This window comes from Drosophila melanogaster, chromosome 3R (assembly GCF_000001215.4).
Source record: "Drosophila melanogaster chromosome 3R".
NCBI classification, from domain to species: domain Eukaryota; kingdom Metazoa; phylum Arthropoda; class Insecta; order Diptera; family Drosophilidae; genus Drosophila; species Drosophila melanogaster.
The window spans coordinates 6,823,118-6,850,912 of record NT_033777.3 but is presented as its reverse complement, the minus strand read 5'-3'; the positions used below and the strand labels follow the sequence as shown (position 1 = coordinate 6,850,912).

General features: G+C 42.0%; 1 protein-coding gene and 5 long non-coding RNA genes across 11 annotated transcripts; 3 read left to right on the top strand and 3 right to left on the bottom strand.

Annotated features, from left to right (window-relative positions):
- Positions 1-931: 931 nt before the first annotated feature.
- Positions 932-27,793, top strand: Scr (Sex combs reduced). 5 transcript variants are annotated; one of them, NM_001369958.1, is made up of 3 exons: positions 2,408-2,997; positions 8,699-9,678; positions 25,224-27,793. In NM_001369958.1, exons 2-3 carry the CDS (start codon positions 8,733-8,735, stop codon positions 25,802-25,804), a joined length of 1,527 nt encoding a protein of 508 aa, NP_001356915.1. In that variant the 5' UTR covers positions 2,408-2,997; positions 8,699-8,732; the 3' UTR covers positions 25,805-27,793. The 5 variants fall into 2 exon arrangements, with proteins under 5 accessions (NP_996165.1, NP_001356915.1, NP_001356897.1 ...); NM_206443.3 differs by lacking the exon at positions 2,408-2,997 and adding an exon at positions 932-1,368 and having other exon boundaries at positions 25,224-26,391.
- Positions 13,305-14,247, bottom strand: lncRNA:CR45905 (long non-coding RNA:CR45905). The gene has a single exon (NR_133344.1). It is a non-coding gene; the product is annotated as a long non-coding RNA:CR45905 (long non-coding RNA).
- lncRNA:CR45904 (long non-coding RNA:CR45904) lies at positions 14,555-15,044 on the bottom strand. Its single transcript, NR_133343.1, has one exon. It is a non-coding gene; the product is annotated as a long non-coding RNA:CR45904 (long non-coding RNA).
- lncRNA:CR45903 (long non-coding RNA:CR45903) lies at positions 15,223-15,533 on the top strand. Its single transcript, NR_133342.1, has one exon. It is a non-coding gene; the product is annotated as a long non-coding RNA:CR45903 (long non-coding RNA).
- Positions 15,946-16,570, top strand: lncRNA:CR45902 (long non-coding RNA:CR45902). Its single transcript, NR_133341.1, has one exon. It is a non-coding gene; the product is annotated as a long non-coding RNA:CR45902 (long non-coding RNA).
- lncRNA:CR45901 (long non-coding RNA:CR45901) lies at positions 16,666-17,550 on the bottom strand. 2 transcript variants are annotated; one of them, NR_133339.1, is made up of 1 exon: positions 16,666-17,550. It is a non-coding gene; the product is annotated as a long non-coding RNA:CR45901 (long non-coding RNA). The 2 variants fall into 2 exon arrangements; NR_133340.1 differs by having other exon boundaries at positions 16,666-17,284.
- Positions 27,794-27,795: the final 2 nt, after the last annotated feature.

Genomic DNA, 27,795 nt, shown 5'->3' with positions numbered 1-27,795 from the left:
CAACATAAACGTTAGATTCCAAAAATAAAAATAAAAAAAATAATCTCATTCAAAATCGATTTTGGGTGTGTCTTAACCAGCAACTCATTTTTATGATAAAAAATAGCTAATCAACATTTAAATCTCCGAGACAAACTAATCAATTGAATTCAAATTCAAATGACGCCAAAATCAAACCATATGTGTGTTCAGCTCTGAATGCGATGCTGGATTGTTGGTAGCAAATATGAAATCGACTTTTAATTAAGGCATTTAGCCAAACAAATCAAAATCGTTAAGCCCCGATGCTGAATGAATCATGAGAACTTGAACTTGGCTACGGCCCAAAGAGAACCCGATCCGCAGCCCCGAAACAGACCGATAAATTTAAATTCAGAGACAACTGCCAACGAGCTCGTTTTAAAGGAGGAATAACTTAAGCTTCAGCAGGAGACTTTGCATTTTGCCAGGCCAATAAAAATGGAAATGAACGCGGAGCGGAACGTTTATAAAATAATAATGCGAAATAATAATGTGGCGGTGATTTAGCGGAACAGTGCCACGATTGAATACAAATAAAGTGGGGGAGACGCCTAATCTAGGATGATTTCGGCCTAATCTGGAGCGTGAACCGGGGGCAGATGTGTCCTGGAGTGGCTGCCAACTACCTGTTTTTTCTCGCTTTTCTCGTATTTCTCGCTTTTCTCGAGAGCGCGCTTTTCCCCAAATCGAGGGAAAAGCTGGAGCGCCATAGGCCGGTTGCCGTGGCACCCTCGTCGCATAAATCAAGACTGGGGGCGGAGTCTGCCGTGGGTGCAAGTGGGACAGCAGGATTTTCGAAAATGCGCACTGTCCGTCCTCTCTCTCGCACTCGTTGGCCGGGTCCTCAAATGATTTACAGTGTTCGAAACGCACACAAGGCAACGCACGAGAGGGTCGTTTTGTCGGTTTTTATGGCTCAAACGTGAATTGAACGTGGCGCACTTCAGTCGCCAAGCAGCGCGCTCGGTCTTCTGCAAACATAAAAAGATACAGATACACGTTCTCGTATTCGTACGCGTAGCAATCCGCGAAGTTTCCGCTTGAAAGCCAGTCTTGCGATTCCATGGAAAGCTCTTTGGCGACGGCAAGGTGCCATGGTCTCCCCATAGCGGATACTTTACCGACTAACTCCTTTACATAGGAGCGGAATTACCTACCCACCTCAAATAATTTCTCAAACTGCTCATCTTCGCAAATAACTAAGATAGCAAAGTGCAGTGCAAAAGGCAAATACAATTAATACGAAAATAAAAAGTATACAGTGAAGTGCTGGCTAAGAAAACTAATTGAATTACAACGACTTGTTCGTAGCGTCTGATTGGATTTCCCCAAATCGTCCACATAAAGGTAAGAAAATAACAAACGTAGAAAAACTAAACTCTGAATGTAAGAAGAAAATTTAAGAAAGTTTTGCCCTTAAAGGTTTAAATGAAACCATCGATATATCGTTAAATGGTTCCTTTTAACCTTTCTAAACTTTTCCACTCAAATCATTCTGAATTAAAACTGCACTGTGGTGTGGAGGATTGAATATTTTAGAGTCAATTTAACAAACAATAAATATTGTAGAATACAAAAAAGGTGTCAATTGTAAAAAATCAATATAATATATATATATATATTTTTTATAAATATATATTATTTTAGCAAGTTCAGAAATCCAATTACTTTACTTCTTTGCAATACCTCCAAATGTTATATAAACTAACTGCACACTTAACTAAAAAAAAATATATGAACAACATTAAAAATATATATTAAATCTTCAGAGACAGATTTTACTTCTCCAAACTCCCAAAATGAGTCCCAGAGTCTTGATTTTATCCCAACTAGCCCAAAGTACGGAGTTCGAATGTTTATGATTTGGTCCCCCGAAATCGATCTCACACGGACAGTGTCGGTGAGAACAATAAGACTTTAGTCGCAGTTCGAAACATGATTTTCGAACTACCGAGTAACGATCTCTCTCAATAAGAACTTGTTCGAAACACGCGAGAGCGGTGCTTTTCGAACTACCGCTCTTTCGAACTCACACACACACACACCGATGTGTCGTATTCGTATCCGTGAGATACAATTTGTGGGAACGAATTTCTGGTTTGGCGGTTGATTCGAAACGTTCTTCGCGTCCGCAAAGGTAGTTTCAGCACATGCCTGAGAGCGAGCGAGATGGCGGAGCGGCGCAATGCCCGTTGTCTCTCTCGCACACTTTTCGAATAATGAACACTGCACTTGGACGACGATATGTAGCTGTATAGCCATATAGCCTTACTTGCTCGTACTCGCAGATACAATTGGACGGGGGAAATGGAGCAGTATGAGTGAGCCAGAGCGCTGGCGTATCTGTGTTTTTTATTGATGCTCAGAAATTTGAATTATGCCCGAGCAGTCAAAGTGAGACATTGGCGCTTCGAGCACGTATCCGCGGATACACCGGAATAACAGAAAAAAAAGCACAAATAAAAAAACTCAAACAATCCAACACTCAGCTGTTCCGCGTGTAAAGACCCTCGAATACTGTTCGATTTTAGCGAAAGATGGATGGACTGCAAAGTGCTTGCATCGATGCTGGCGCTGATGGACAGTCATAAATTCGGCGTGAAATTCGCGCAGATACTTAGATACTCCGTCATAGCGCATATACTTATCGTGATCTGTAACAAATTGCGCGTGTGCTTGTGTGTTTGTGATACCAAAAGCCGTCCAAATCCGTCGCTTAGCCCTTTGCGGCCAATTACCCATTAGAACCATCCAAAACATAAGCCTGCAGGTAGGACGCAAAAGTCTAGCCAGTTTGCCCTCAGGATGCCATCGGATTAATTTCCCAGATATCCGGCTGGTTGTGACAATTCTACCTTCGTAATTGTGCACGTTGATTTCCGCACTCAGCACAAGTGAAAATCGTGGTTCAGTGCAGTGAAAATCAGAAAACAAACTCACTTGAACGGAGGTGAACGCCGTCGGCTAACTAAAATTGTGAGTAAACGAGTTTAACGGCTGAAAATATTTTAAGCGCTTTGGAACAGGTGAAAACAGTCATGGAAAGGATATTTATTCGTTGTCAGTTTTTGTTTTGTATTTTCTAGTGTTTTTTTTTTTGATGTGTTAAGAACTTATGTAGCAATATTTGGTCTAAAGCAATTTAATTATAGTTTTTTCTTAACAATTTGATGCGATTTTATTTATCAAATAATATTTACAATAAAAAAGTGCTTTGTTCGTATGTACATATTTTTTTAAGTAACAATATTTCTACCACCTTAAATTTTATTTTTAATCTTACAATCTTTATCTTGTACTTTGACTTTCTTATTGAAGAAATAATACCAACACTAGTAAGTTAAAAAAAAATAAGAAATTTTTAATTTCTTTAATAAATCAATTTAATATTCTTTGAAGAAATCATCAAAGGTGCGTAATAATTTCCCCTGTTTGCTTCTTAAGACACTCCATATCAAATAATATAATTTGAAAAAATCAATGAAATATATTTTGATACCTAGTAACCGAACCCAGAAAATACATTTTATATATTTCCCTATATCGGGGCTTTGTTTCTGTATTCTGTTTAAGCAATTTTTCATAAGGTTGCGTGTGCGGTATCAACGCAAGGAATTTTCACTTCATTAAAGCGAAATGCAGCCGCTTTTGAAATAATTAAGAGGCACAAAGGCGAAATGTCACAGCGAATGAAAAATGCCTAACAAGCGCCGCATATAGAAGGTTAATCCAGACACATAGCGTTATATACCGAGCCCAAGCTGGGATAGGGATGAAGAAATGCCCACGATATAGGCTTGGCTACTATCCGGGGAACTCGAACTCATGCTGGCCAAGACGCCATGGGGCGAACATGAAATTATGTAAAATAAAAGAAGACGCACTGGGCTGGAACTTCATGGGACTTTGCCAATGACCGAGTAAAGGCGATGCTCCTGGGCAGTATTCTACATCCCGGCATGGCATCCCACATGTGCTCTAGTCGTAAGTGGATGAAATTCCACTTGATGTAGGTCACTTTCATTCGCCCATCTCGCCAAGGGTGGGCCAAGATCAAAGAGCTGGAGAGCTGGCTGCATCGATTGCATAATATGGGCACAACACTGAGACAGTTGCAGGCCCAGTAACAATTCCACTCCGAATTGCAGTCTATACGGCTAATTGGAGGGTAGGGGCCAGTCCAAAGTTCTACGAGTGTCTTCAGCAGCGCTGTAATTTATTTGGCCTGCGCCTGGCGGAGACATTCATCATGGCCTAACCCCGGCTCTTCCTGACGCCCCCCTCAAATATTTCAACAATACTCGTTCATATTTATAAATCAAAATCGCAAGCACGCAAGCTGAAAATTTGTGCTAGAGTCGTTGATCTATTGGCCGCAAAAATGGCAGGCCGTTCTAACAGGAATAGAAAAGTCTACAATAAAAGCTAGAGTAGCAAAACGAAAAGATACAAGACCGAAAGACAAAATAATACAAAAGAGGTTGGAACAGCATATATTGAATGCCATTTGTTTAGAATTAAAAGAAATTTATTGAACCATGAATGCTGCGAGCATATACAACTAATACTTGTCTTAAAAACCCGCCCCTCTACCTAAATTTATCCTAATAGTTGTCCGACAAAACTGCTCTCCAAAAATATGACTACAAATTAAGTTGGCCAAGGATTACCCATAAACAGTGGCAAGACCAGGATACATTACACAATTGAGATGTCCTTGACCAGAAACAGGACTACTTAAAATGATAATTCCGACTCGACCATTGCGCAAAAGATCATAAATTATCGCAGTGGAGAGGAGAGGAGATGACAAGCTGAACCACAAATGGCCGCTTGCAGCGAGGATCGGAATCGATGATTGGTTTTCAGTTGGGAAAACAATTGGAGAACTCATAAAAATTATGAGAGCCATGACAAACAAACAAACAAACCACAAACAGCAACTGTGACGAGGGTTGCCACGGCAGAAGAAGATGCATGTTTGGGGAGTGAGAAAAAAGACACAAAAAGATGAAGAGGAATAATATTTATGACTATTTTTATGAGGTGCTTACAAATTTTTATGACTTTTTAATGGGTCCGCACACAGTGTCTGGCCCTCTCGCTTCCTCGTGAGCCACCACATGGGTAGCGTGAGCGGGACAACAAGTGTTGCCAATGAGTGTGACTGCGCGTGCGCAAATACCTTTTATTTATCATTTTTGTTGTTTTTTTTTTTTTTGAGACTTAAACTCGTGCGTACCGCAGATTGTGGTTCTAGAGCGGCGTGTTTACATGCACACAAGCTACGCCCCTGTTGACAACAAATGCTAAAAATTATGATTTATGGCCAGGGCTCGTTTGGGTACAAAATCCGTAATGGTGACGACAAACAGCTCGGTGACATTCGTAGGAGAAATAACTGCTTTGGGCGCTTTGTTCGCCCCATAATTAAGATGGTGGCCTTAGGGCCGGTGACGTAGATGATGACGATGACGGAGTGTTCAGAAATGAATGACGGTTCCACGTCGGTTGGTTAGGAGAGTCTTTGGGTCAAAACGGATTATGATACTAGATGAAACTAGATGAGCTGTGAGTAGAACTTGTAAGAGTGGTTAAGCTTTTGGATAATGTACAAACTATTGTTTAGTTGCAATCAATACTCAATACAATCGGAAAATGGAAATTATTAGCAGTAAACAATGGTTCACGATACTTTAAATGCTTCTCATTTTAAATGCTTCTAAGATGCCTTAATTTTTATTTTTCATTTCTCTGAAATGAAAATCCTTATTTAATAAGATCAAAATATCAGGCAAAATTGTTCATATGCTAATCCCAACGACATCTATTGATTATTCAAAAGTTAATCATCTTAATTGGGCAGATGCTCAGCGGCTTGCTCACAAAAAGTTAGAATAAAAGATTCGAACATACCGTCAATGTCTTGAATGAGGGCCGGGATAGAAAACCCTTTTCAGCTGTCGCCCGGAAATATTTCCCCAATTGATTTATGGCATCGGCGGACGCATGTGCAACTCAATTGCTGTTTATTTACTCTGACTCTGGCTGACTCCTACCCTCCTGTGTAGCTTAGATAGGACCAGATCCTACCTGTGGCAATGTGAATTGAAAACGCTGAGGACGGGAAAAGGAAATTCGTTCTGCGGTTTAAGTATCGGGGCAAAAGAGAAATTTCACTCCCATTTGGAGGCATATTAAAAGTGTTTATATAACAAAGGAGGAACAAAAGAAAACTCTGTTGCCCGAGTCCAAAATGTCGCTTAGTTCGATCCCGAAAGAATTGCCATAATTTATGGGTTTCTTATGAGCTCGACCGACGATCGCCAATCTAAGACAACGTCTGTCCCTCCCTCTCTTTCTCTTCTCCTCTCCTCTTCTCTTCTCTGTCTCTTTCGTTGCCCGCAAAATTCGCCTGTGTTTTTTTATTATTCATGGATTTAATTAACACCAATTGAACCGCTTGTCGGTTCAGCGCCGTTTTAAACTATTTGGAAAACAATTTTCGAACTCGTTTAATTTATGGCTTCTGCTTGTCTTCCCCTCTCACAGTTTTTGGAATTTTTAATATGCTCAAAATTGAACAGTAAATCGAAGATGGCTTAAAAATGCATCTTGAGAAAGAAAGCCAATAAATTTGACTATAGCTATAGCAAAATAATTTCAGTATATCACTTTACCTTGGTATGAAATGAATAGGTAATACTCTAGCACGTTACCCTGGTAAATTTATCTACATAATGAATGTTTTGATGAAAACTTTGAAAATTAATGTAAGATGGAAAACTTTTGCTGCTCTCAGTACGTTTGCCATCCAATCAATTGCCACCAAATCGATTCGACCCCAGGTTGTTCAAATATCTGCCTGTCAAAGGTTCAAAGTCAGCCAAGACGCTGATCCTATAATTTCGCTGATTTCGGCCTTGTTCGGCTTAAACACGGGCGCTTGTCTACAACTATAATTCTCATATTGCCAGGTCGAAATGGTTTTCTCCAAAGCACCGTTACCGGGGCCTTAAAGCCTATAATCGGTGGAGATCGAGCAAAGCCATGAGGAGGGGGCAGAGACCTGGGGGCAAGTTTACAATATTTCCTTAATTTTTATTTTTTGTTGTGTTTTCCCCGAGAACCCTGCTCATCAAATAAATCTCTGTCCAAAGTTGAGCATTCGCTCCTTGGCCAGTTTCGAATGGCGTACGGCGTTTTAATTTAAGCCCAAGTTGAGAGCTCCTTTCATTTGGCCAACATGCTAAAGGGTTAAATTGCCCACTGAATCAAAATTATTGGTTTCAAGCCTCTAAAAAGGGCAGGGAAGTGGGGGGCTTGCATTTGCTGCATTGTTTTTAGCCAATGTTCTTCGTTCTCTGCTGTTGTTGCTTATTTCGATACCCTTTAAGGTAGGTATTATCTACTCACATATACAGATAAGATATCTTACAACAGTTTTCCGACTCTCGATACAATTTTCTCAGCCATGCCCAGCCAAGTTCATCTTCAAGTTCTACATATATGGGGTAAACATAATATTTAGAACAGATCGAAAGGGTATTTTGTAATATATTGAAGCGTATTTTAAATTCGGCATTTTGCCATCTTCGTTTTTAGTTTTGGGCATGTTCATGTGCAGCGGCCTCGCTTGGCCTCTTTTGCCTTATTGCCTTTTTGCACTTTTTCGGCTCTGGGGCGATTCGAGAGCTCCTTTCCTTCAGCTCCTTTGGAAGCGGAGGGTCAATGCTTTTGTTTGCTATCTGCGCAGCGGAGAATACGAGTTTTCCGCCATTGAACAAACATGCCCAAGACCAAACCAAGACTGCAATATCTGCGATGGTTGCACCGAGAGGAGTGGGTCTGGCCAGCAAGTGCAGCCGCAAGAAGTTTCCGCCAAGTGTGTCCAGAAGAGTGGGCGGTCCCTCGGCATTCCTCGGCCAAAAGCTCCAGTACGTATATATATAGTATCCACTTCGGCGGGTAAAATTGCACGCTTAGGCGGCCCCAGCTCTCTCCACCAGCGGAAAATAAGCTCAAAAAAAAAAAAGAAACGACTCTTTACCGTTCTCAAAGAAATAATAATAATAACCAAGTAAAAGGCAAGTGAAATTATCAGCGGTTAAGAAAACACTTTGAGGGAGTAACAAATCAAGAGGCCTGAGTGGGAAAGAGGCTTTTGGGCTAAGTTTCTATAAAATACTGAAAACAGCTCACTTAGCTTGCCTGTTCAACAGGTATTCCTATTCTGTTGCTCATAGTCTTAAAAAAAAATGTCATCATATTTTATAAGATTCTCTTAAAATTATCATAGGCTTAAAAATGGATCATGCAAATAAATATACATGAGAATTTATGACCTCGGGCCTCGTATAGCGATCCCTTTCAAATAAGTTGGAGCCTGGAACTGGCTTCCACTTGAGGAGGTATCTTTACTTAAATGGAAGTACTTAATCCCCCGCAGCTTTTCCAATACAATGTTGCCAATCGCAAAGTGAGATCTCAACGCAAAAGTGAACAGCAAGAAAAATATATTTGTATTTTCTGAGTCTTCTTATCAACTTCTGATCATTTTATTCAATTTGATTTTTGAATTTATGGCAAAGGTATATAAGCCTTTAAAAAGTTTACAATTGCATTATATTTTGTTTTCAATAAGTTCCCATTTAATACCCCATCCTCTCATTTCCAGACTCCAATCCACGACAACGACCCCTGGCTTTAAAATGGATCCCGACTGTTTTGCGATGTCCTCGTACCAGTTCGTCAACTCGCTGGCCTCCTGTTATCCGCAGCAGATGAATCCGCAGCAGAATCACCCGGGAGCGGGAAATTCGAGTGCAGGCGGCAGCGGTGGAGGGGCGGGCGGTAGCGGGGGCGTGGTGCCCAGCGGCGGAACGAACGGCGGTCAGGGCAGTGCGGGGGCGGCCACTCCGGGGGCGAACGACTACTTCCCAGCCGCGGCGGCCTATACGCCTAACCTGTATCCAAACACACCGCAGGCCCACTACGCCAATCAGGCGGCCTACGGCGGACAGGGAAATCCGGATATGGTGGACTACACGCAGCTACAGCCGCAGCGACTGCTCCTGCAGCAGCAGCAGCAACAGCAACAGCAGCAACATGCCCATGCAGCGGCAGCAGTTGCTGCCCAGCAGCAGCAGCAACTCGCCCAGCAGCAACACCCGCAACAGCAGCAACAGCAGCAGCAGGCGAACATCAGTTGCAAGTACGCCAACGATCCAGTGACGCCGGGCGGAAGTGGGGGCGGGGGTGTTTCCGGTAGCAACAACAATAACAATAGCGCCAACAGCAACAACAACAACAGCCAGTCGCTAGCCAGTCCACAGGATCTGTCCACCAGGGACATATCGCCCAAACTGTCGCCCAGCTCAGTGGTAGAGAGTGTGGCCCGATCGCTGAACAAGGGCGTCCTGGGCGGAAGCTTGGCGGCCGCCGCTGCCGCCGCCGGCTTGAACAACAACCACAGCGGATCGGGAGTGTCCGGAGGACCTGGAAACGTCAATGTTCCCATGCACAGTCCGGGGGGCGGGGATTCGGACTCCGAGAGCGATAGCGGCAATGAGGCGGGCAGTAGCCAGAACAGCGGCAATGGAAAGAAGAACCCGCCGCAGATATATCCGTGGATGAAGCGAGTACATCTCGGGACGAGTGAGTACTAATTAAATTACGATAATAAATGGCAAAACAATTCCTTATCAAAAAATCTTAGAATATGTTCTTAGATGAGATCCGTAATTCTTAAGTAAATCGTTTTTTTTTTTTATGTACTGTATCACTTTACTGACGACTCACGGCAACTTAAGATCGAATAAGCTAGAAATGAGCTCTTTAAATCAACATCCATGCACCTTAATCGGTGCGTCATTGAGTGCTCATTACCACTTCTGCGAGACACTTGCCTCACTCAACTGCAACTGCCAACCACCAATCTTCATTGGGCAGCAAAACTTGCCTTGTGCTTAGCACCAAATTGTCTGGCAAACTGTGCCCGCGGTGAATCTTGTCAAAATACATAAACAATAACAACATTTCCCTCGCACTTACGCTCTCCGGATTTTCTCCAGATCGAAGGAGGGTGGTGGAACGAAGGAACGCTGCGTGAAAACTCGACCGCGAAAATCGTAGCTCGTGAAAATTGTAAACAAACGTGAAGCGGTCCGATTCAGCAGCTAAGGCCTGCCGACTCCCACAATAACTCATAATACCGCCGCAGATACAGATACAGATGCCGATACAGATACGATTATATATATAGGTATCTGGGCAGACAGATACTGCGGCTTGATATAAATCTCAGCACCTCGCTCGGTTTATATTTAAATTTATATTTAAACAGAACAAATTTCCACCCGAAACTTGTTGGGCTGGAAAATTGTGAACGAAAAATTGTTCGGTGATTTTTCATCATGTCTCTGGCGCGCACAAAGATTTTTCTTTCTGCCACCCCCACCTCCGTTGGATTCCCCCATATTTCCACCTTTTTTGACCCATCGACAGGCAACTCACGAAGTTGTTTTGGGGATCCAAAGTATAATCAAATTATTGAGAAAATTCTTTAAATTCGGCGGTGGTTGGGAGAGATTAATTGGATTGCAAATAGTTTGACATTTCCATGGATCTGCCTGGCTGCAATCTTACCTGCAGCTCGTTTATTATTTTAGTTAAAAAATAATTAAATATTTCTGTTCAGTTACAAATCATTACATTCAGGTTGTGGGAAATATTTTGGCGAGTCTCAGCGGGTGTCCCATAAATCACATAGAGCACTCATTAGCTCATCGAAGTACAACGAACGACACGTGAATTTATTCAATGAAGGAATTAAATATAGGGGATTTCTCCCGATGAAACGGTTAATTGCTGGCCAGTATTTTGCATTTCCATATATGCTTATATGCTTATTCAACCAGCTCTTGACAACCCGAAATCACAACATGTCAGCCAATTAAAGAGTCGCTGAAGTGCTGCCACATGTACTGCATATTTATAGATAGTCGCAACGCCAACAAGTCAACAGATACAGATTCATATTGACTAACAACTTGGCTGATTTTCCATTCCGATTCGCCGGGAAAACTCGTTCTCCATTCGGCTCCAATCAATGGGGCACATTGTTATTATTTATGTATGTATCTGTTACTCATGGCAGCCGGGCAATAGCAACAAGAACGGCGCGCATTTGTTATGCAAATTGCAGCAAGTGGAAGCGTGGAAGGAATTGATTGCAGCGGGGTGAAGTAATGAAGAGCATGAACTTCAAGAGAAATGAATGAAGTCGGCTCAGTTGCAGATACATTTGCAGATCATATGTATGGAAGACGCACTCAGAGATCTGAACGCAGGAAATCGTGTATTTCTGCCGGGGGAGAGCTCGTGTATCTGGGCATCTCCGTCTGGCTCTGCCATTTTCCATGAGTTTTCATGCATCGCCGAGATTTAATTACTTTCTTAATCATATTCGGTTGAGGGCAATGTGAAAGGCAGCCATCTATACAACTATGTGCAGTTATATCTTTTAATATATAATTATATCTCCGGGAAACAGAAACAACTGTAATTGATCTTTGAGTCTATTATGTTAAAGATACATTGAAGCCGTGCAATTAAGTGTAAATATATCGTCGGACTTAATTTCAATTCTAGGTGTTTCTCTATGGAATATAGAACCATGTGCAGTTATAGCTTTTGGTAACCCTGCACTTAATTGCCCTATTATTTAGGAACACAAAAGTCAACAGCCTGCTGGACAATTAGGCTAGCCTCTTTTATCGTCCCAGAGCACAACTTAATTTTCGACGGAAAATGTCTTTATTAGAATTTATTGCAGGGTGTGTTGGCATGTGCAGGATGTTCTATAATTGCAGCCGAACTAAAAATCCCTATTAAAAAACGTTGTTGCAGGTGCCAAGCAGCGCAAATGCCAATAATAAAGGGCAATCTTGAGGGTAGCATCTAAAAAACAGGCGCTGATTAAAGTCCAGTGAATATAACAGCAGCAGCAGCAGCAAAGGCAACACCAACATCATGTTAACAATTATGCAAATTTCGAGTGCATGTTGCCCGTATGGTCAGGAGAGGAGGGGAGGAGGACAGGAGGGGCCGTGGGCCAGGGGGAGTGGCAGGGGCCGGGCTGATTGCATATAATCACGTCAAGTTGTTACTGTGGCAACCATTTTATAATGCAAAGAAAAAACGCCAGTTCAGACGCCATCTTCAGAGCGAGGAGATCGAGGCGAGGCTACCTGAATTCTGCGAAACACTTTTCGCAACTATACTTTTTAAGAGCTCCTGGCATAAAGTATCTGCCAATAAGCACATGAAGCTGCATGTTTGGTTAATATCGCATGCAGCCTTGTGAAGTCGTTTGGCATTCATTTGGGAAATTCATTCCCTAATTGACAAGACCAAAGCTGGCAGACCTCCAAGCAGATCATCAAAAGATGTCAGCCAGCGGATACCTGCCACACAGATTACAGATACAGATTCAACGATACTCATGCTGCCTGCCGAAATGTCAAAAGCCTTTTTAACCGCCGCTCCCTTCTTTCATATGCATATTGACAATTTGTTGATATTTCTCCCCAATTAGTGGGCTGCTTTATATTTATACAATCTGCCAGGCTATACATTTAAATTATTCCCCCCAAAGTGGCCCCAGCAGAGCCTTAAGTTAGCGGCTAATTGCACATAAAAATATATTCAAGCTTGCATGTCAGTTTTGCTTTTAAAATTTTCATAAATTGCACATAATTCGTGTAATTACCGAATATCGTGTCAATAATGGTAACCAAACAGTAGAATGAAAACAGAAGCTGTACCAAAAATGGAGCGTCCAGAAAAATAAATCTAATGTGCTGGAAAACGCAACCAGCTAAAAGTCTATTTTATAAATCTAAATTGCAAATATCTGTAGTTCTATTTCGCTTGCCGATCGTGCCATTCAACCCGAAGGCTTTGGCCACTCGTTGCCGCAGATGCCAGGATGCTGCACAAAATTAATAGTTTGCAAACGAGTTGAATGCCAGATACAAGATACACGACGGTCGCTGCCAGGCAGGAGAATGCATTAGCCTCTTAGACTGCAAATACACTGATCCAAAAAACCAATTTGAAGCGTAATCCTCCAGATTCAAGACTGGATTCGTTTCAGGAAATGAAGCAGCGACATTAGAAATATCTTGCTTCTAAGGCTCGAAACAAGTGATATTTTCTTAAATCAATATAGTTTGTTCAGAATTTAAAACGATATTAAGAGAACTGAATGTGTTTGGTATATTTTTCGATGCCTTTACATTATTATGCATTATTTTTACAGCTTATAACAGAGCACCATGATTTTCGAAATTAATTGAAAGCAATTGAATTAAAGCTAATTCGCATATCAAAGATCTGCATAACATAAAGTGATTGTTTTAAAAAGTTCTTGAATGGGGACTGCGTTTTTCTCTGTATGGGAACTGGGGTTGAGTTCCCGATCTCGGAAATGGTCCGGTGTCTGGTCTGGGGTGTCGCTGTCTGCTGGTGGACCTGCTGTTGCAGATCCAGCTCTCCATCCGGAGATGGAGAAGTTGAAGATGCAGAGCCAGGAACGAAAACGCGCACGGCACTCGCTGCTCAATTACATTTTCATTAACTTGGGACACGACTTTTCAAATAGCTGCGTTTAATCATAATGATTGTTATTACTTTTATTTCGGTGCTCTGCGCTCTGCGTTCTAAGGTCCACGAAAATGAAAATGATTTTTATAATGCCCACCGCGCGAGGTGAATGCAAAATGCCAGACATCGGCGCAAGGTGCTGAAAGTGCAGTAGAACATAAATTTATTTCGCCGCTCCTCCGGCTCCCAGATGACGATGATGGCTCATGCCCAAGCCAAAGCCCATTATTAGCCAACTCTGCGGTATTCTGGGCCGCTATTAGGAGCCTGAAAACAGAAGTGCCTGTCGAATTGTTTCGCACCAAGCGTCACATTTTGGCACACGAAATACAGAGTATACAGTATTTTGCTGGCGATTGTTCTTAATGAATTCGGTTCCCCATTCATTTTTCGGGGGGATGCTGCTGAGCGAACTCATCACTCTGCTTGAATTGAAATTCATTCGGCTTTAAGTTGGTCAGATACGGGCACTGACAGAGAAGAAAGCCCTACAACACAGGGCTACATAAAAATTGTAATAATATTGATTAAAATTACCTCGACGGAAGAGATACATCATTTCTGTAGAGAAAATGTTATATTTGAATATAAAAAATTTCATTTAAGCAACGCTAGAAGATATAAATTTAATTGTAGTGGTTAACAGAATGTCAACCAAATGAAGTTTTTCAAAATATTCAAATTATGATAATGGAATAAACAATTCGAATTTTGTATATATATTTATGTAAAAATAAATATGTAGTACAGTGTGATTAAAATGAGCTGCTCATTAGCGACTAGATTTAGCTAGATATCCCCACATCATTTAATTTGTTTGTAGGTCAACTCTAGTGCAGTTCTATATATACTTACCTAGTTCGTACCCGAAGGCATTGTCTGCCTTAAAAATATCACTCATCGGATGGCTCAAATCAGTCTGTGAAGAAAACGCTTTTAAAGCGTCTTCAACTCGACACACACAAAAAAAGATGAATGATGGGCCGAAGAGCTTGTTGTTTATGAAACTTAGTTGTCCATTGATGCCTTCAAGTGGCAGTCAGCCACATTTTGGCCAAAGTTAATAAAAGCGCATAGAAAGGGGAGAGGAGAGAGTCTAGAATTCGAGGGAGACAGTAACAATGGGGGCCACTCGCCGCAACAAAGACGGCAATATTTAAGGAGCCAACAATGGCGCCACTAATGACTGATGATGTGCCAGCGCTGATAGATACAGATACATCTGTGGATGCAGCTCAGGAACATACAAACACATATAGATACGGCTTTTACAGAACTATTTTACTTTGATAAGACATTCTAATGGACTTGCACAGCATCCGAAAACTGTTTACTCTTACTTCATTGTTTAGAGAGCCACTGGATCGGTCAGTGCATATATCCATATCTGCCAGATACTCGATTGCCGACTGGGGAAGGGGAATCTTAAATTGCGAATCAAGCAAAGTAATTGCGATTTGAATGGTGAAAAAGTGCGAGCCATAAATTCAACGGAGTGTCACGGCAGCGCTGCAATGCGAATTTATCAAATTCAGTCGTAAATTGGCGCACATCTGCAGATGGCCACGGATTCCCGTATCCACTTCTCACCCAGTTACCGTTTTCCCCTTTTTCTTGGCCATCTTCGCCGAGATACGCATAGAATATTAATCTCTTTGCGCATTAACTTAAATGAAATGACGCAATGGCGATAAGCGAACCGGACACAGTGGGTCGCAGGGGAATATTGGGTGCTCAAATCTGGGAAATACCAGGAAAGCAGCTGGAGAGTTCATTTCCTATCTCACTTATCCTAAAATTTCCGAAATTAGGAAACGGTATTTATCTTAATTTTCAAATTTGTTAATAATATTGTTTGCAATATAAGACAATTGATCAATTTAAATTTGTTCATTTGCGCAGACAAACGAAGTTTAGATAACACAAGTAAATAACAAGTTTAGAATAGACTCCTTCAAAAAATTGTATATTCCATAAAACTTGTCAGAACGTTGTACACACTTTCTTATTTATTTTTTAAAATGCTTTAAGTTAACCACATCGCAACTTAGCTGCCCACTGTCCCAAAGCTTAACCTGGAACTGGTACAGTGGGACCTGGTCTCGAGCGCAGACCTTTGCTGGGCAGCAAACAAAACCAAAGCTAAACGAAAACCATCGCAAATCGCATACAATCCGAGATGAAATTGTGAATTATTAATGCAGGCGGCAAAACTATTTGGCTGAGTAGACAAACCCACAAGTGAGCCGGGTTTTTGGATCCCCTCGCCGGATTTTGCCGACTGCGGCCTGAGGAGCGTGTGCTGCCACCTCCTCCATTGAAAATTGAGTTACACGCGTGGTACGGGTGTGTGCGAATGTATCTGGCAGATACATATGTATCTGCTGTCTGCGGCTACGTGCCCCACGAACTGGCTTACATTTCGCAGATTAAAACCGGGCTGCCCGTTGTGTGCCACCTGAAGCCAATTCGATTTAAATGTCTGGCACTTCCACTTGGCTTTTCCTGGCCATATTTCGTACCAGGCATTGAATTGGGGCTTTCTTCCTGTGCATGGCATACTAAAATCACCGGGGTTCAAGGGTCAGCTACACGGCTTTACCACGCCTGTGTGTGTGTGTGTTGTCTCCCTTTCGCAGTGACAGCTCGAATGCAATGGCAACAATTGCAATTTGTTGGCAACGTTCTGCCCTGAGGCCCAGGACCACTTCACTCTGGCTGGCTTTACTTTCAATACGCTCAAGGAAGCACCGAAAAAAAAAGAAATATAGTTTTTCTAAATTAAATTATTAAGTTATAAGTATGTTTACATGAGCAAATCAAATTCATTTAGATCAAAAAGAAAATGAAAAATGAACACAATCACGTGCTTTTTAAGGCGATGCTGCATTGCTTAACAGAAATCTTTGAAATATATATCTTATTATTAAGTTCAAATTCCAAATACATTTTCTTTTCGATTCTAAAGACCATTTTACGAATATACTTTTGATGGAATACTTAATTGATATTATTTGAAAACGTAATCGATATGGCTTAAAATGAAACAAATATATAACGTTTTCTGATAGAGCCTGAACAATGTGAACCGAATCGTGAGATATTTCTTCTTGTGCAGTAAGAGATACAAATACATTTTCTGCACTTCGCGCTTCATTAAAAGGCGGGCGGCGACTCCCAGCTCCCAGGCGCTTTGGAGCTCCTTCTCAAGCTCCATTTTCAGTTGCCCACTGACGACAGCAAATTTGCACTTTGCTCGAACGGGCAAAAAAGAAGGGTGAACCGTCGGGGGAAGGAGTCGAAATTAAAAGATTTTTAAAGACACCTTTGTAGCAAGTTTTGAAAACTTGTTCCGCGCCCAGACTTCACCATCTTCATCTTCATCACCGAAGCCTCGGTTTCAGCCTTCGCTTCGCCTCCGTCGCTGACTCGTTTCCTCTGGTTTTAATTTTGTTTCTTTTTCACTTCTGTATGCTTTTTTCGTGTTCACATCTTCTCTGACATGTTTGTTGGGCAGCCATGTTGAATACTTTTGTTTTCTAAAAACGAAGCTTGCAAATACATCACTTTTTCCGTCAAGTTAGGTTTCAAGATAATTTGGCAGAGCCTGCTGTGTATCTTGTATTTCCATTTAACTAACTAAGCGGTAATATTTAGACGTGGGCTGAGAATTTATTTATACAAGAACCGGTAGAAATAGTCAGTATAAAAATAAATGAATTTAATGAATGTCAGAAATCAAGAGACGCTTGACGAAAAAATACCACACAATCTACAGATCTATTAGAAGAAATTCGAACATAACTTTCCGTTTGATTAATGGTTCTAAGTAGATCGGCTAATGCCTTGTGTACTATACTTAATCTTAGCCAATTGACCTAGGCCACATTTAATGCCTCAATTTCAAATCTGTTTGCTTAGGATTGCTGTTATGCAACCCAGAGCCAATCAGATAACTGGATTTAAATGCATCATCAAGACCGCATTAACTAACAAATTAAGTAGCGGAGAATCCGGGGGGCAATACCTCAAACTCAAATGCAAATTGTTTGCCATCCGTCTGACGAATCGCAAATGAATTGCCCTGCCTCTGGGTCTCAAGAAATATGGAAAATAATTGAACCTAACGCCATTGACAGTAGCTTTTAGCCCGCTCCCGCCGCACTTTGCATTAATAAAGAATTCATCACAATTACAACAATTGCCACAGGATGCAATTTACAAAGGAAATTATTAATGGAAAGTCAATGAGTGCGACGCGAGTAAATCAAAATCGCAGAGCAAAAAATTCTTCAACGTGCCCGTGATTGATTACAGATCTGCGGTCGGATGTCTGGGGGCCTGGACCTGGTCCAGAACCAGAACCAGAATCAGACCTAAAAGCAGGACCTGTGGTCATCAGCGCCAGTCAAAGACCCCGAGCAGTTAATCATGGGACTGCGGGAAAATGAAAATGAGCGAGAACTCCAGAAGCCAGACGACGACAATGCCGCATTTTGTAGCGCGTTCATTCAACTGCAGACGACAGGACACTCATTAAAAATGGGTGCACCGCTACCGAGCGCAGGGTATCTCGATCCAGAGGGGTATATCGGTTGACGCGGTCTTTTCACGGGGGGAGAGCACTCGAAAACACAGAACAGGTTTTCCGCGCAGCTCGGCTAATTTATGTGCGCATGCGCGACGCTCGCTCCCTACTCGGGAGCCCCATAATTAACTGAGGTAGTCATTTTGGATTCGAACACGAACACACTCCCCATCTCGGATGTGTATGGTGTGTGTATGGTGGTCAGCATCTCCTTCTGGCGGGAGAGAACTCTTTAAATCAGAGATAAACGATAATTATCTGAGCGAAAATGCGCGCATAAATAATTTGCAAGAAGTCACATTAAAATTGTATCTAAAAGATACGCCAGGCCTGATAACCACGCTGCTTGGTTCCTCGGCGAGTTTTATGTGGCTCTCGGTCCATTTGCCAGCTCGGACCCTGGGAGCCTGCGCCGCGCCATTAAAAATTAAAAGCTCATTAATTATGCAGATAATTCATTTATTATATTTTCAACACAATACAAGCTACAAGCGGCATAATTTGTTACCCAGCTCATTATGCCAGCGCAGGATTGAGGAATGGTGTTCGGGGCTGGCAACTGTCTCGAATTGAAAACAATTATGGAAAGCTCTCCAAGGGTTGATTGTCTATTGCCGGGGATATACATACATAACAGCTCAGGGGGCGGGGACTGGTGAAGGGGGTTGGTTGGGGCGTCACGTGTCTCCCGGGGGCGTTTGCTTGGCTTAATCCCCGAAAAGCACTTAAGTCCTGAGTGTCCAATCAACAGGTTGATTTCGATGGTTAGCTTAATTGGCTTTTGATTCGCTGGAAGGAGGAACTTCGAGTCCATAACAGAAAGGGATTAATTATGAAGTTAAAGTTTGACTGTGCTACGCCGCTACATCTTAAACTTTAAATTTTAAACAAATATTGAACTAGGGATCTAGTACTTTCAAGCAACTACTTGAAATTCAAATAATTACTTGAATAAAATAAAGCAAAATAAAAAATTTAAACATCCTTTAAATTTGTGAAGCAATGCATCGTTTGGCATGACAATAGCTTATTGCTTATTTAATTTTCTCTCGTATAAAAGGCAATTTCATTTTTTTCTTCCCGTTTTATATTGCATAGAAAGATTGTCCTAATACAAATTTAAATTTAAGCCCTGCTCATCTACGCCTTATATTCAATTTTTTTTTTTTTTTTTTTTTTGGCTATGAAATGTTGAAGAAGTCTATGCCACCGGAAACCATATGCTTCACTATCTGGGCAAACTTATCCCCTTTCCCTCGGTATACCTTCAAGGTTCGGATCGTTCAATTTGCCAACGAACCGCATCAGCTGTTGGCCAAAAAGTCGAGAACTAGAGCTTGTGGCACATGATGTCATTTCAGTTGAATGGCTTTGAGTAAGTGGAGAAAACGGCGAAAAGGAGCTGGAAATGAAATGCTGGGCATTGTGGCGGCTGTCGGGCTGACGAAACTGAATGTGTTCGTGTTGACAACAAACACGGAATATAAATTGAAAAATGCTTTAAAGCGAAATAATCAATTTACTTCTTGACATAATTTCCATTTTTCACGAAACCAAGCCAAAAGCAGCCACGCGAATGCCCAGAAAGAATTGGTGGGGGGGGGGGGGGGTTGGGTGGTAAGTGGGAGGGCGCAGAGCAAGGCCACGCACAATTCGCACCACAAAACAAGAAACAATAAACCAAAAAACAATACAAAAACTTCCCCCCAGGGTCACCAGAAATTGGCTGCATCCCATTTCTTGGAGTGTTTTTAATATTCTTGCCATTTCTCTGACCGCCATCCTGCGACTGCATCGCTTCCTTTATTTGAATTGTGATTAATGATCAAGCTGGGCTGGTGTTCTACTGTATCTGCTCCTTTTTTGCTTGGAAATTCCCACACTATCCATCCCTCATTGCCAGCCAGGTTGTGACAAATATATCCAGACAGAGGCAGACAGTAGTTGTGACTACGATTTAATAGCGCTTTAATGGTCTGTGGACATCGATGGACCCCGAAACACCTGTTGTCCAGCACGTGCTGAATGCCACAATGTGGGTGGAGTTAGTGGTGGAGGGGGGTAACACTTTCATTATCACAAATGTCACATCATTTGTCGCCTGCCCCCAAAAATAACACACACAAAATGACTCAAGCCTGCGGGCAGCATCATTTATCACCTAAGGAATGCAACGCGCAGCGCAAGATACAGCCTGCCGAATAGAGGGCCAGATACATGCTCAGATAGCCCGGCGACCGCATACTTGATTAATTTTCTTTTTCCGAAAGAAATTAACCCAAGCACAGCACATGTCCCTTCGCGACCCCGCGGCGGCCCCTTTGACTCCTCCATATACCTTCTATATCCCTCCGATCGGGTCGGTCGCAGGGTCCAAGATTTATCTCTTCCAGCAGACCTCAAGCGTGTCACCTCTGGCTCTGCGTCTGATTTATTTCTGGAACTGCTCGAGTTCGAAACATATTTTTGAGGCAATTTCCACTTTCAGGGAGCCGCAAAATAGCTCGGAATTCTTTGTCAATTCAAGCGATCTTGGCCGAGATCACTTGTTGTCTTTAATTAGTTCAATTTGTGACAGAATTCTTCTCTGACTCGCTCGCTTCTTATGAGTAATGACCCGCGGCTGGAATTGTGACATTGATAATGGTTTTCGGTTAAACGATTCATTAGCCAGGGGTTCCGGAGTAGCCAACGATGATCGGAAGTGCGTTGATTTATGAACCTGTCATTTGGACACCAACCTGACTCAACCGATCTGCACATGGAGTGAACTCTTGTGTTTTTTATTAAAACTTTTTAGTATATATTTCTTATCAAGAAATTCGTACTGTCAGTCAATTCATTAATAGGGGGACTCGCGATAATACTGCCATGCTTAAAGTTTACAATTCGCTGTAAAAAGTACAACAAGTTCAAAGTTGTTTTTGCATGATAAGATCAAAACTGAGGCCGCCAGATGATCATGATCCCGCCGCTCTCCTCACTTCCAAATACTTCCATTCCATCGGATCCCAGGTGCTGGGATCTTGGAGTGCCGCACACGTTGCTGACTACGATGACGATGTTGAAGCGAAGTGTTTTTTTTTTTCGCCTGACCAGACGCCGGAGCGTTGACAAATGACCAGTACAAGTGTTTGTGACAAGCCGCAAGTATGTTTTTGTCGTATTTTTTTTCATTTCTATTTGCGCCTAGCAGAATGGCTAGCAGAAAACAATTAAACTTCGGCTCGAAAGGCCCTGGTGTCTGACCTACGCCAAAGGTTTTCAGCTTAACTTTGAACCTGGCAGAGATCGAGCCGTATGCTAATCCCGTGTCAATCACAGAACTATAGGGGAGTATGCAAAGAGACACTGGCGAAACATCGAAGGGAACACGAACATCCCGGCCAGACAATGGCAATTTGAATTGCAGAATCGATCCCGATGACATTGCGATCGACGGAGCTCCGAGCCGATCGTCACTTAATAAATTCTGAAACAGATTTTGCATGCAGGCCGAAATGGCATGCACCAAAAATTTCAAATTTCCAACTGATATGTTAAGCGGCTGTCAGCAGAAGCTCTCTTAGCCAAGTACACTTGATGTCATCTTATGCGAAATGCAAATGAAGTGACCAACAACGCAGGGATCTTCCAGTCAATACGAAGTGTTAATGCTCTCTAAAACAACGTGTAAAAATTCATTTACAATGGTGAAAATTCTTTAAACTAAGAATGAAAATTCGTTCATAAAATTGATCCATAGATACCATTTAACTTATTTTTCATAGTTTTAATTTATAAACCTTACATATAACGTCCCTACCTAGAAATAGGGTAATAGTACAAAGGCAACGCCACAAATTTACACACAAGCTGACTCTTCATTCTTGGGGCGATATGTTTGGGAAATATGTGCACATATATGTTTGTACATGCAAAATCCAATATGTCTATATAGTATTTCACAAATGCCCAGACACAGACACAGATACAGCGCGAGTCTGAGGCGCTGGCATCCCGATCCGAATCCATACCATCCCATCCCATCCCATACCATTGAGGTGGCAGGGAAATGGGAACAAACTTGTAAAACGCTTCGAATGTTCGCTCATTGGCGCTGTCAAGAGATCTGGCCCCCTTAGATGCTCCCCCTGCAAGTGATATAAGCACCAGTGATATGACATGCCAGGTGCCGTTGGATCCGAATGCGATGGGGCTGCTTTTGGATGATGCTCTGCCCTGTCAACTCGTTGGGGGCTTTCGCCTTAGATATTGCGCCTGGCCATGACGACAGCGATGCGCTACTTACTCGCATGTAGTTAACCAAAAAATAAAGAAAAACATACATACACGTACGTAGTCAGAAGACCACGAGAGAAGGGCCAATAGAGATCGCAGTGTTGACATTCTGCTGGGACTCAACGGGTTGCGGATGTGTGCTGATCTTTAGTCGGAAATCAAAAAAATCTGAGTGGAAATTAGTGGCTGATGATGCCTGTGATGGTGAACTTCTATGGAAGGAGGATTAATTGAGATAATGGGGTTAATTTAGATATAATGAGCGGAGATGCAAATTTTCTGAGGAAACGATTACGGATTATAGTTTTCTAGAATTATGTTTATGATTTTATTTTATATCTATAAAGCTAGGATACTAAAAGTATATTATACATCTTGTAACAGGAAAGTAGTCCATTTTTTAGGTAATTTCATAAAACTTTAGGCGAGCAAAAGTCTTGCAGATAGCAGCACGCATTCGAAAGATACATTTAGCCATGCTGATACTTTCCCCTCCATTCAGCCTTTGAGTGGTGTAAACAAATTGCTACATATGACAGAAGCATTTGACAATTGTAAATGGTTGGCGGCAGTGCAAGTGTTCAGCTTGTCTTTTGTTGTCTCCCTGCCTGGCAGACCAAAGAAAAAAGATGAAAAAAGAAAGGATGTTGGCGGCGACCCTTGTGGAGAACTATGGCCACCGGATGTATTGATTTGGCAGGACGCGTGGGCAAGGTCAGGATTCTTGCTTATCAAATAGTAAAGGGCACTCAAAAACGTCTGCACATCATGCATCAGTCGGAAGTCTGCCAAGTTTCGGAAGAAGTTTGCACCAGAATACAGAAGACCAAGTCCCCTAATGGTAAAGTAGAAATATTACTTGCGGTATCAATTTTGATGGCCTGACTGACAGTTGCAGCATATCGAAATGGGTCAAGACTAGTGCAATTCAATTTGTGGCCACGGCCACAGCAGTTGTCCAAGTAGAAAGAGTCCCTCTCTGTTGCCGGCTGATCCGGATGACTGATGGAGACGATGCCGGTTGTCTGGTTACTGTCTGCTCGCTGTTTACTTGGTCATTAGTTTAAGCCCGTTCAGAATGGCAGCCAGCCGGGGAAGTGCAGGAGCTTTGATGTCGGCGCTATCCCTGCGCTTTGGCCACACTCAACACACTGAAACTCGCTTTAATTAAATGAGCGGTAATTAATTTCAACTTTAATCAGAAATTCCATTTAGATTTTGGCCGCTGATTGATGTGGCCCGACATCTTCCGCCAACGTCACATCGAAGACCACTAAACTGTGACAGCGGCAACAACGGGGGAAAACTTTTGGAAGTGTGTGGGCGGTTTTCTTTTTTGCGTGTGTGTGTTTTTGTTTTGTTTTTGTTAAAGAAGCAACAGTTGCAATATGTATCTTTAAGTAGGCAACATGAATAATAAACTAACGTACAACATCAGTTTTATAGGAGACAAAGCTCTACGAAATAGAATTGCAGAATAGGTCTTTTGAATATCAGTTGCACAAATATACATAACTATTACATAGAGTCAATTGAAGGGAAAACCATTGACTTAAACTCTTATTAAGAATAAACAACCTGTTCTAAGCAGTAAGCCTAACTGCCTTTCATTTAGCATGTATTCCATGACCCATATAAACTATGAACCAAGCGAGACAACAATACCCAAAAATCAAAGAGAGACGCACTAGCAGCAAGTCAGCGGTTGCCGTCTATCACATTGACTGACTGCCACACATTTTGCAGATATAAATACTAGAAATACAGATACAGTGTCTATAGCCGAACTGCCTCTGTCTCAGCTCAACTCTTTATTGGAAATCCAAAACAAAGCGGGCGGGCCAATTGAGTTGGCCGTAATAACACGCCACGGTAAATGGCTTTTAAAAGTCTACTTTGCCACAGCACGCCCCCTCATTACGAACGACGCGCTTCGAACGCCCTCCTGCGGTTCGCCTCGAATAAAAGAGGAAAACCCGATACAGATGACAGAATAGTTTTCGGGGGCGACTTGCAAAGAACGGTAAATTGTCATTATCTACCGACGATTGCAGATACAAGTTTTCAGCAAGCGACAAACATCTGTCCGGGGTGAGATACCTTCGCTGAACTCCTCGGGCCAAACACAATTCCAGGCATGAACTTTTTCGGGTGCCACCAAATGGCAGTTTGGCACGTCATATTTATGAAAATGAAATGCGCAACGTTGCAGAAAATCACAATATAAATGAGAAAATTAACTGCCTCGAAGCGGTGAGAAACATAGGGGAATTTGGGGATATGATGGTGGTGTCCACTTGAACGTTTGACGATTGCCTAGATACGCCTTAAAATAGTTTGCTGCAGAAACAAATGGCTTACATAAAAGAGTAAGGAACGAGTGTTTAAACAAAAATTGTTTTACTTAATATATTCAATTTAATTGATTTTCGTTTATTATGTATTGATATTGTACACGTTTGAACTTCCCGTCTAGTCTATAGGTATTCCAAGCACTGTTAAAAAGAAAACTCCTTTAGAGCGCCAAATACTTGATCGACGCGTTAACTACGTTATTCAGAAACTTCATTTCTAATTGTTTCCTTTAAATTATTAATATTAAATAAGCACCTCTATTCCTGTATTGCAACAGCAACTGACAAAACTATTCCGGTTTTTCCTCCAGGTACTGTGAATGCCAATGGCGAGACGAAACGACAACGGACCTCATACACCCGCTACCAGACGCTGGAGCTGGAGAAGGAGTTCCACTTCAACCGCTACCTGACCCGCCGCCGCAGAATCGAGATCGCGCATGCCCTGTGTCTCACGGAGCGGCAGATCAAGATCTGGTTCCAGAACCGGCGCATGAAGTGGAAGAAGGAGCACAAGATGGCCTCGATGAACATCGTACCCTACCACATGGGTCCATATGGCCACCCGTACCACCAGTTCGATATCCATCCGTCGCAGTTCGCGCACCTAAGCGCATAGGACGCGTGGCACTTTTCGGGTACTGGTTAGAGACTCAATCAGTTGTATCAGGAACCATATCAGACGGCGGCGGCGGCATCGGCGGCCAGTGGTTATCAGTCGCAGGACGGCGGTCCAATTGGTGGCGGCTCGGTGGGAGTGGGTGGTGGTGCGGGGGGGCCGGGCTCGCTGGCCAACGGTGGCAGCAATGGCAGCGGTCCCAACTCTCTCTTCGCCTCCGCCGCCTCCAGCTCCCAGGCTCCCGACTGCATCAAGTATCCGCAGGAGTTCTGATCTCAGGTTATCATCAGGCAGCAGCATCAGCAGCAGCAGGATAACTCCATGGATCGGAATCAGGAGCGGGACCTAAAACTGCTTTTGGAAACGGACTGTGAGCCCGATCCAGAGCTGCAACTGGAGTTCAAGGCGGACATTGTCGAATGCAACTTGTTCTGCTGCTGAGCTATGTCCGCCTGCCACGCCCCTGCCGCCTCATGCCTGCCGCCTACCGCCCATCGCCTACCGCCTGTCGCCGCCCGTCGATCAACCAACATCCATAGATGTTTCTTGTTTGCAACTGATTCGTGTTAAGCTAAGAAACGAGCCATATCCGCATGGTTCGTTTGGGTTTATGATACTGGAGATGGAACCACGAGCAATCGACGTCACTCTTTAAGATATTAATCATCAACCTTTAACTAGAATTTGTGATACGCTGAGTCTAACATATCATGATCATATTATTCACGTCGATTTGAATCAATGACATTAGTATGTGATGTTAGTTTGCTGTTGAATGATATGTATATGATTGATATTACTTGATAATGTCAAAGTTAGGTGTTATCCCTCACTCACTTTCTAAACCTTTCTATGCGAATGCTCGAGGGTCCTTCCAGTATGATGAATCTCTTTCTCTAAGCAGTATTCGAAAAGCCGTTAGTTTGTAAGCCTAGCATAATTTTAGCACGTAAGCTGCACGATGAGCAGACAAAGCTGTCGAGTTGAACAAATCTAATATCTGCAATAATTTCAAAGTGATTTCTAATTAACATTAGGTCTTCGTTTGTATCGCCCAATCTCCAACCTTGATCCCAACCAAACCCCCAACCAGCACCCTCCAGGGAGTCCTAAAGAGTGTACTTAATTCCTAGCTAGTAGAGAATATAACTCTAGTTACCCACATAAGGCTTTGTTTAGTTTGTAAATAGCAGAGCGCCCCAGATCGGGGATCGCCTTTTTATGTTTGTGTTTCGTCTTGAAGAGAAAATTTGAAAGTATCTGCAACTGTTTAATTCAATTTATTTTGAGTGTTTGCGTTTATGTTGTTGAAATTGCTCTAGCAGCTTGGAAAATGCTTTACTAATTTTATCAAAAATCAATCGTTTTTTATTGCCACTGAAGAACAAATTCGGAAGATAAACAGGAAGTAAAATAATTCAAAAATAGCATAGACCTTGCTATAGTTAATCAGAGTTTTCTTTAGAACATCAGCCGATCCTTCCTCTTTATTTATTCAAAGGCCTCTCAACAATGTCTGTAAATTTAATTCGGTAGTTAATCGATACAGTGTAAGCCAACGAAATTTGATTAAAGTGTGAATCGTTAAAGCCTAAAGCTAAAGGAAACCCATAACCGTAATGTAAAGTAATTATTTATGCTGTACTTTTCGCTAAGCTAAGGTTAGTGCATTCTAGAACTATCGGTAGTATATGTCAACCTAGATCGTAAGCCTAAATTATGTATATCGAATTAGCAAGACAAATTTTAGAGAAAACAAATCAGATTGAGCAAGGCAAAGCAAAACGAACAAAACTATGGAAATGAGAGAATCAAAAAAAGTATACCTAGCACAAATTAATTAATCGTTTTTTGTTTCCCCATTTTGTATATTTGTTCAATCTTAGTTTGTACATTTTCGATTGTGTGTTCAATGCAATTGGTCGGAACCATACTGATTTTCGCAATCAATTTAAATAAAAAACCATTTGAAGTTTTGGGTTAAGGGGCACTCACAGTCCGCCAGGACAAAGTGGGCGCAAAATGTTTAACTGCATTCCATGTAAAATAAAATTACGCGACTAATTTTTAATGAAATTCGCATGTATGTATACCTTAATCTCGGTTCGATTGCCATGGCAATTATTAAACAAAAAATGGAATCGAAAACGAAAACAGATAGAACTTCAAGTATAAAACCACAAAACCATACAAATATAAAAAATAAAAAGTATGTAAACATGTATGAATATGGCATAAAAAATAAAAACTATTTTAAACTGTAC

Bases quoted from the DNA above. Each gene is read 5' to 3' on its own strand.
- Scr (NM_079524.4), top strand. From the start codon at position 8,733: ATGGATCCCGACTGTTTTGCGATGTCCTCGTACCAGTTCGTCAACTCG. The intron at 9,679-25,223 runs GTGAGTACTAAT...TTTTTCCTCCAG, and splicing joins GCGAGTACATCTCGGGACGA to GTACTGTGAATGCCAATGGC.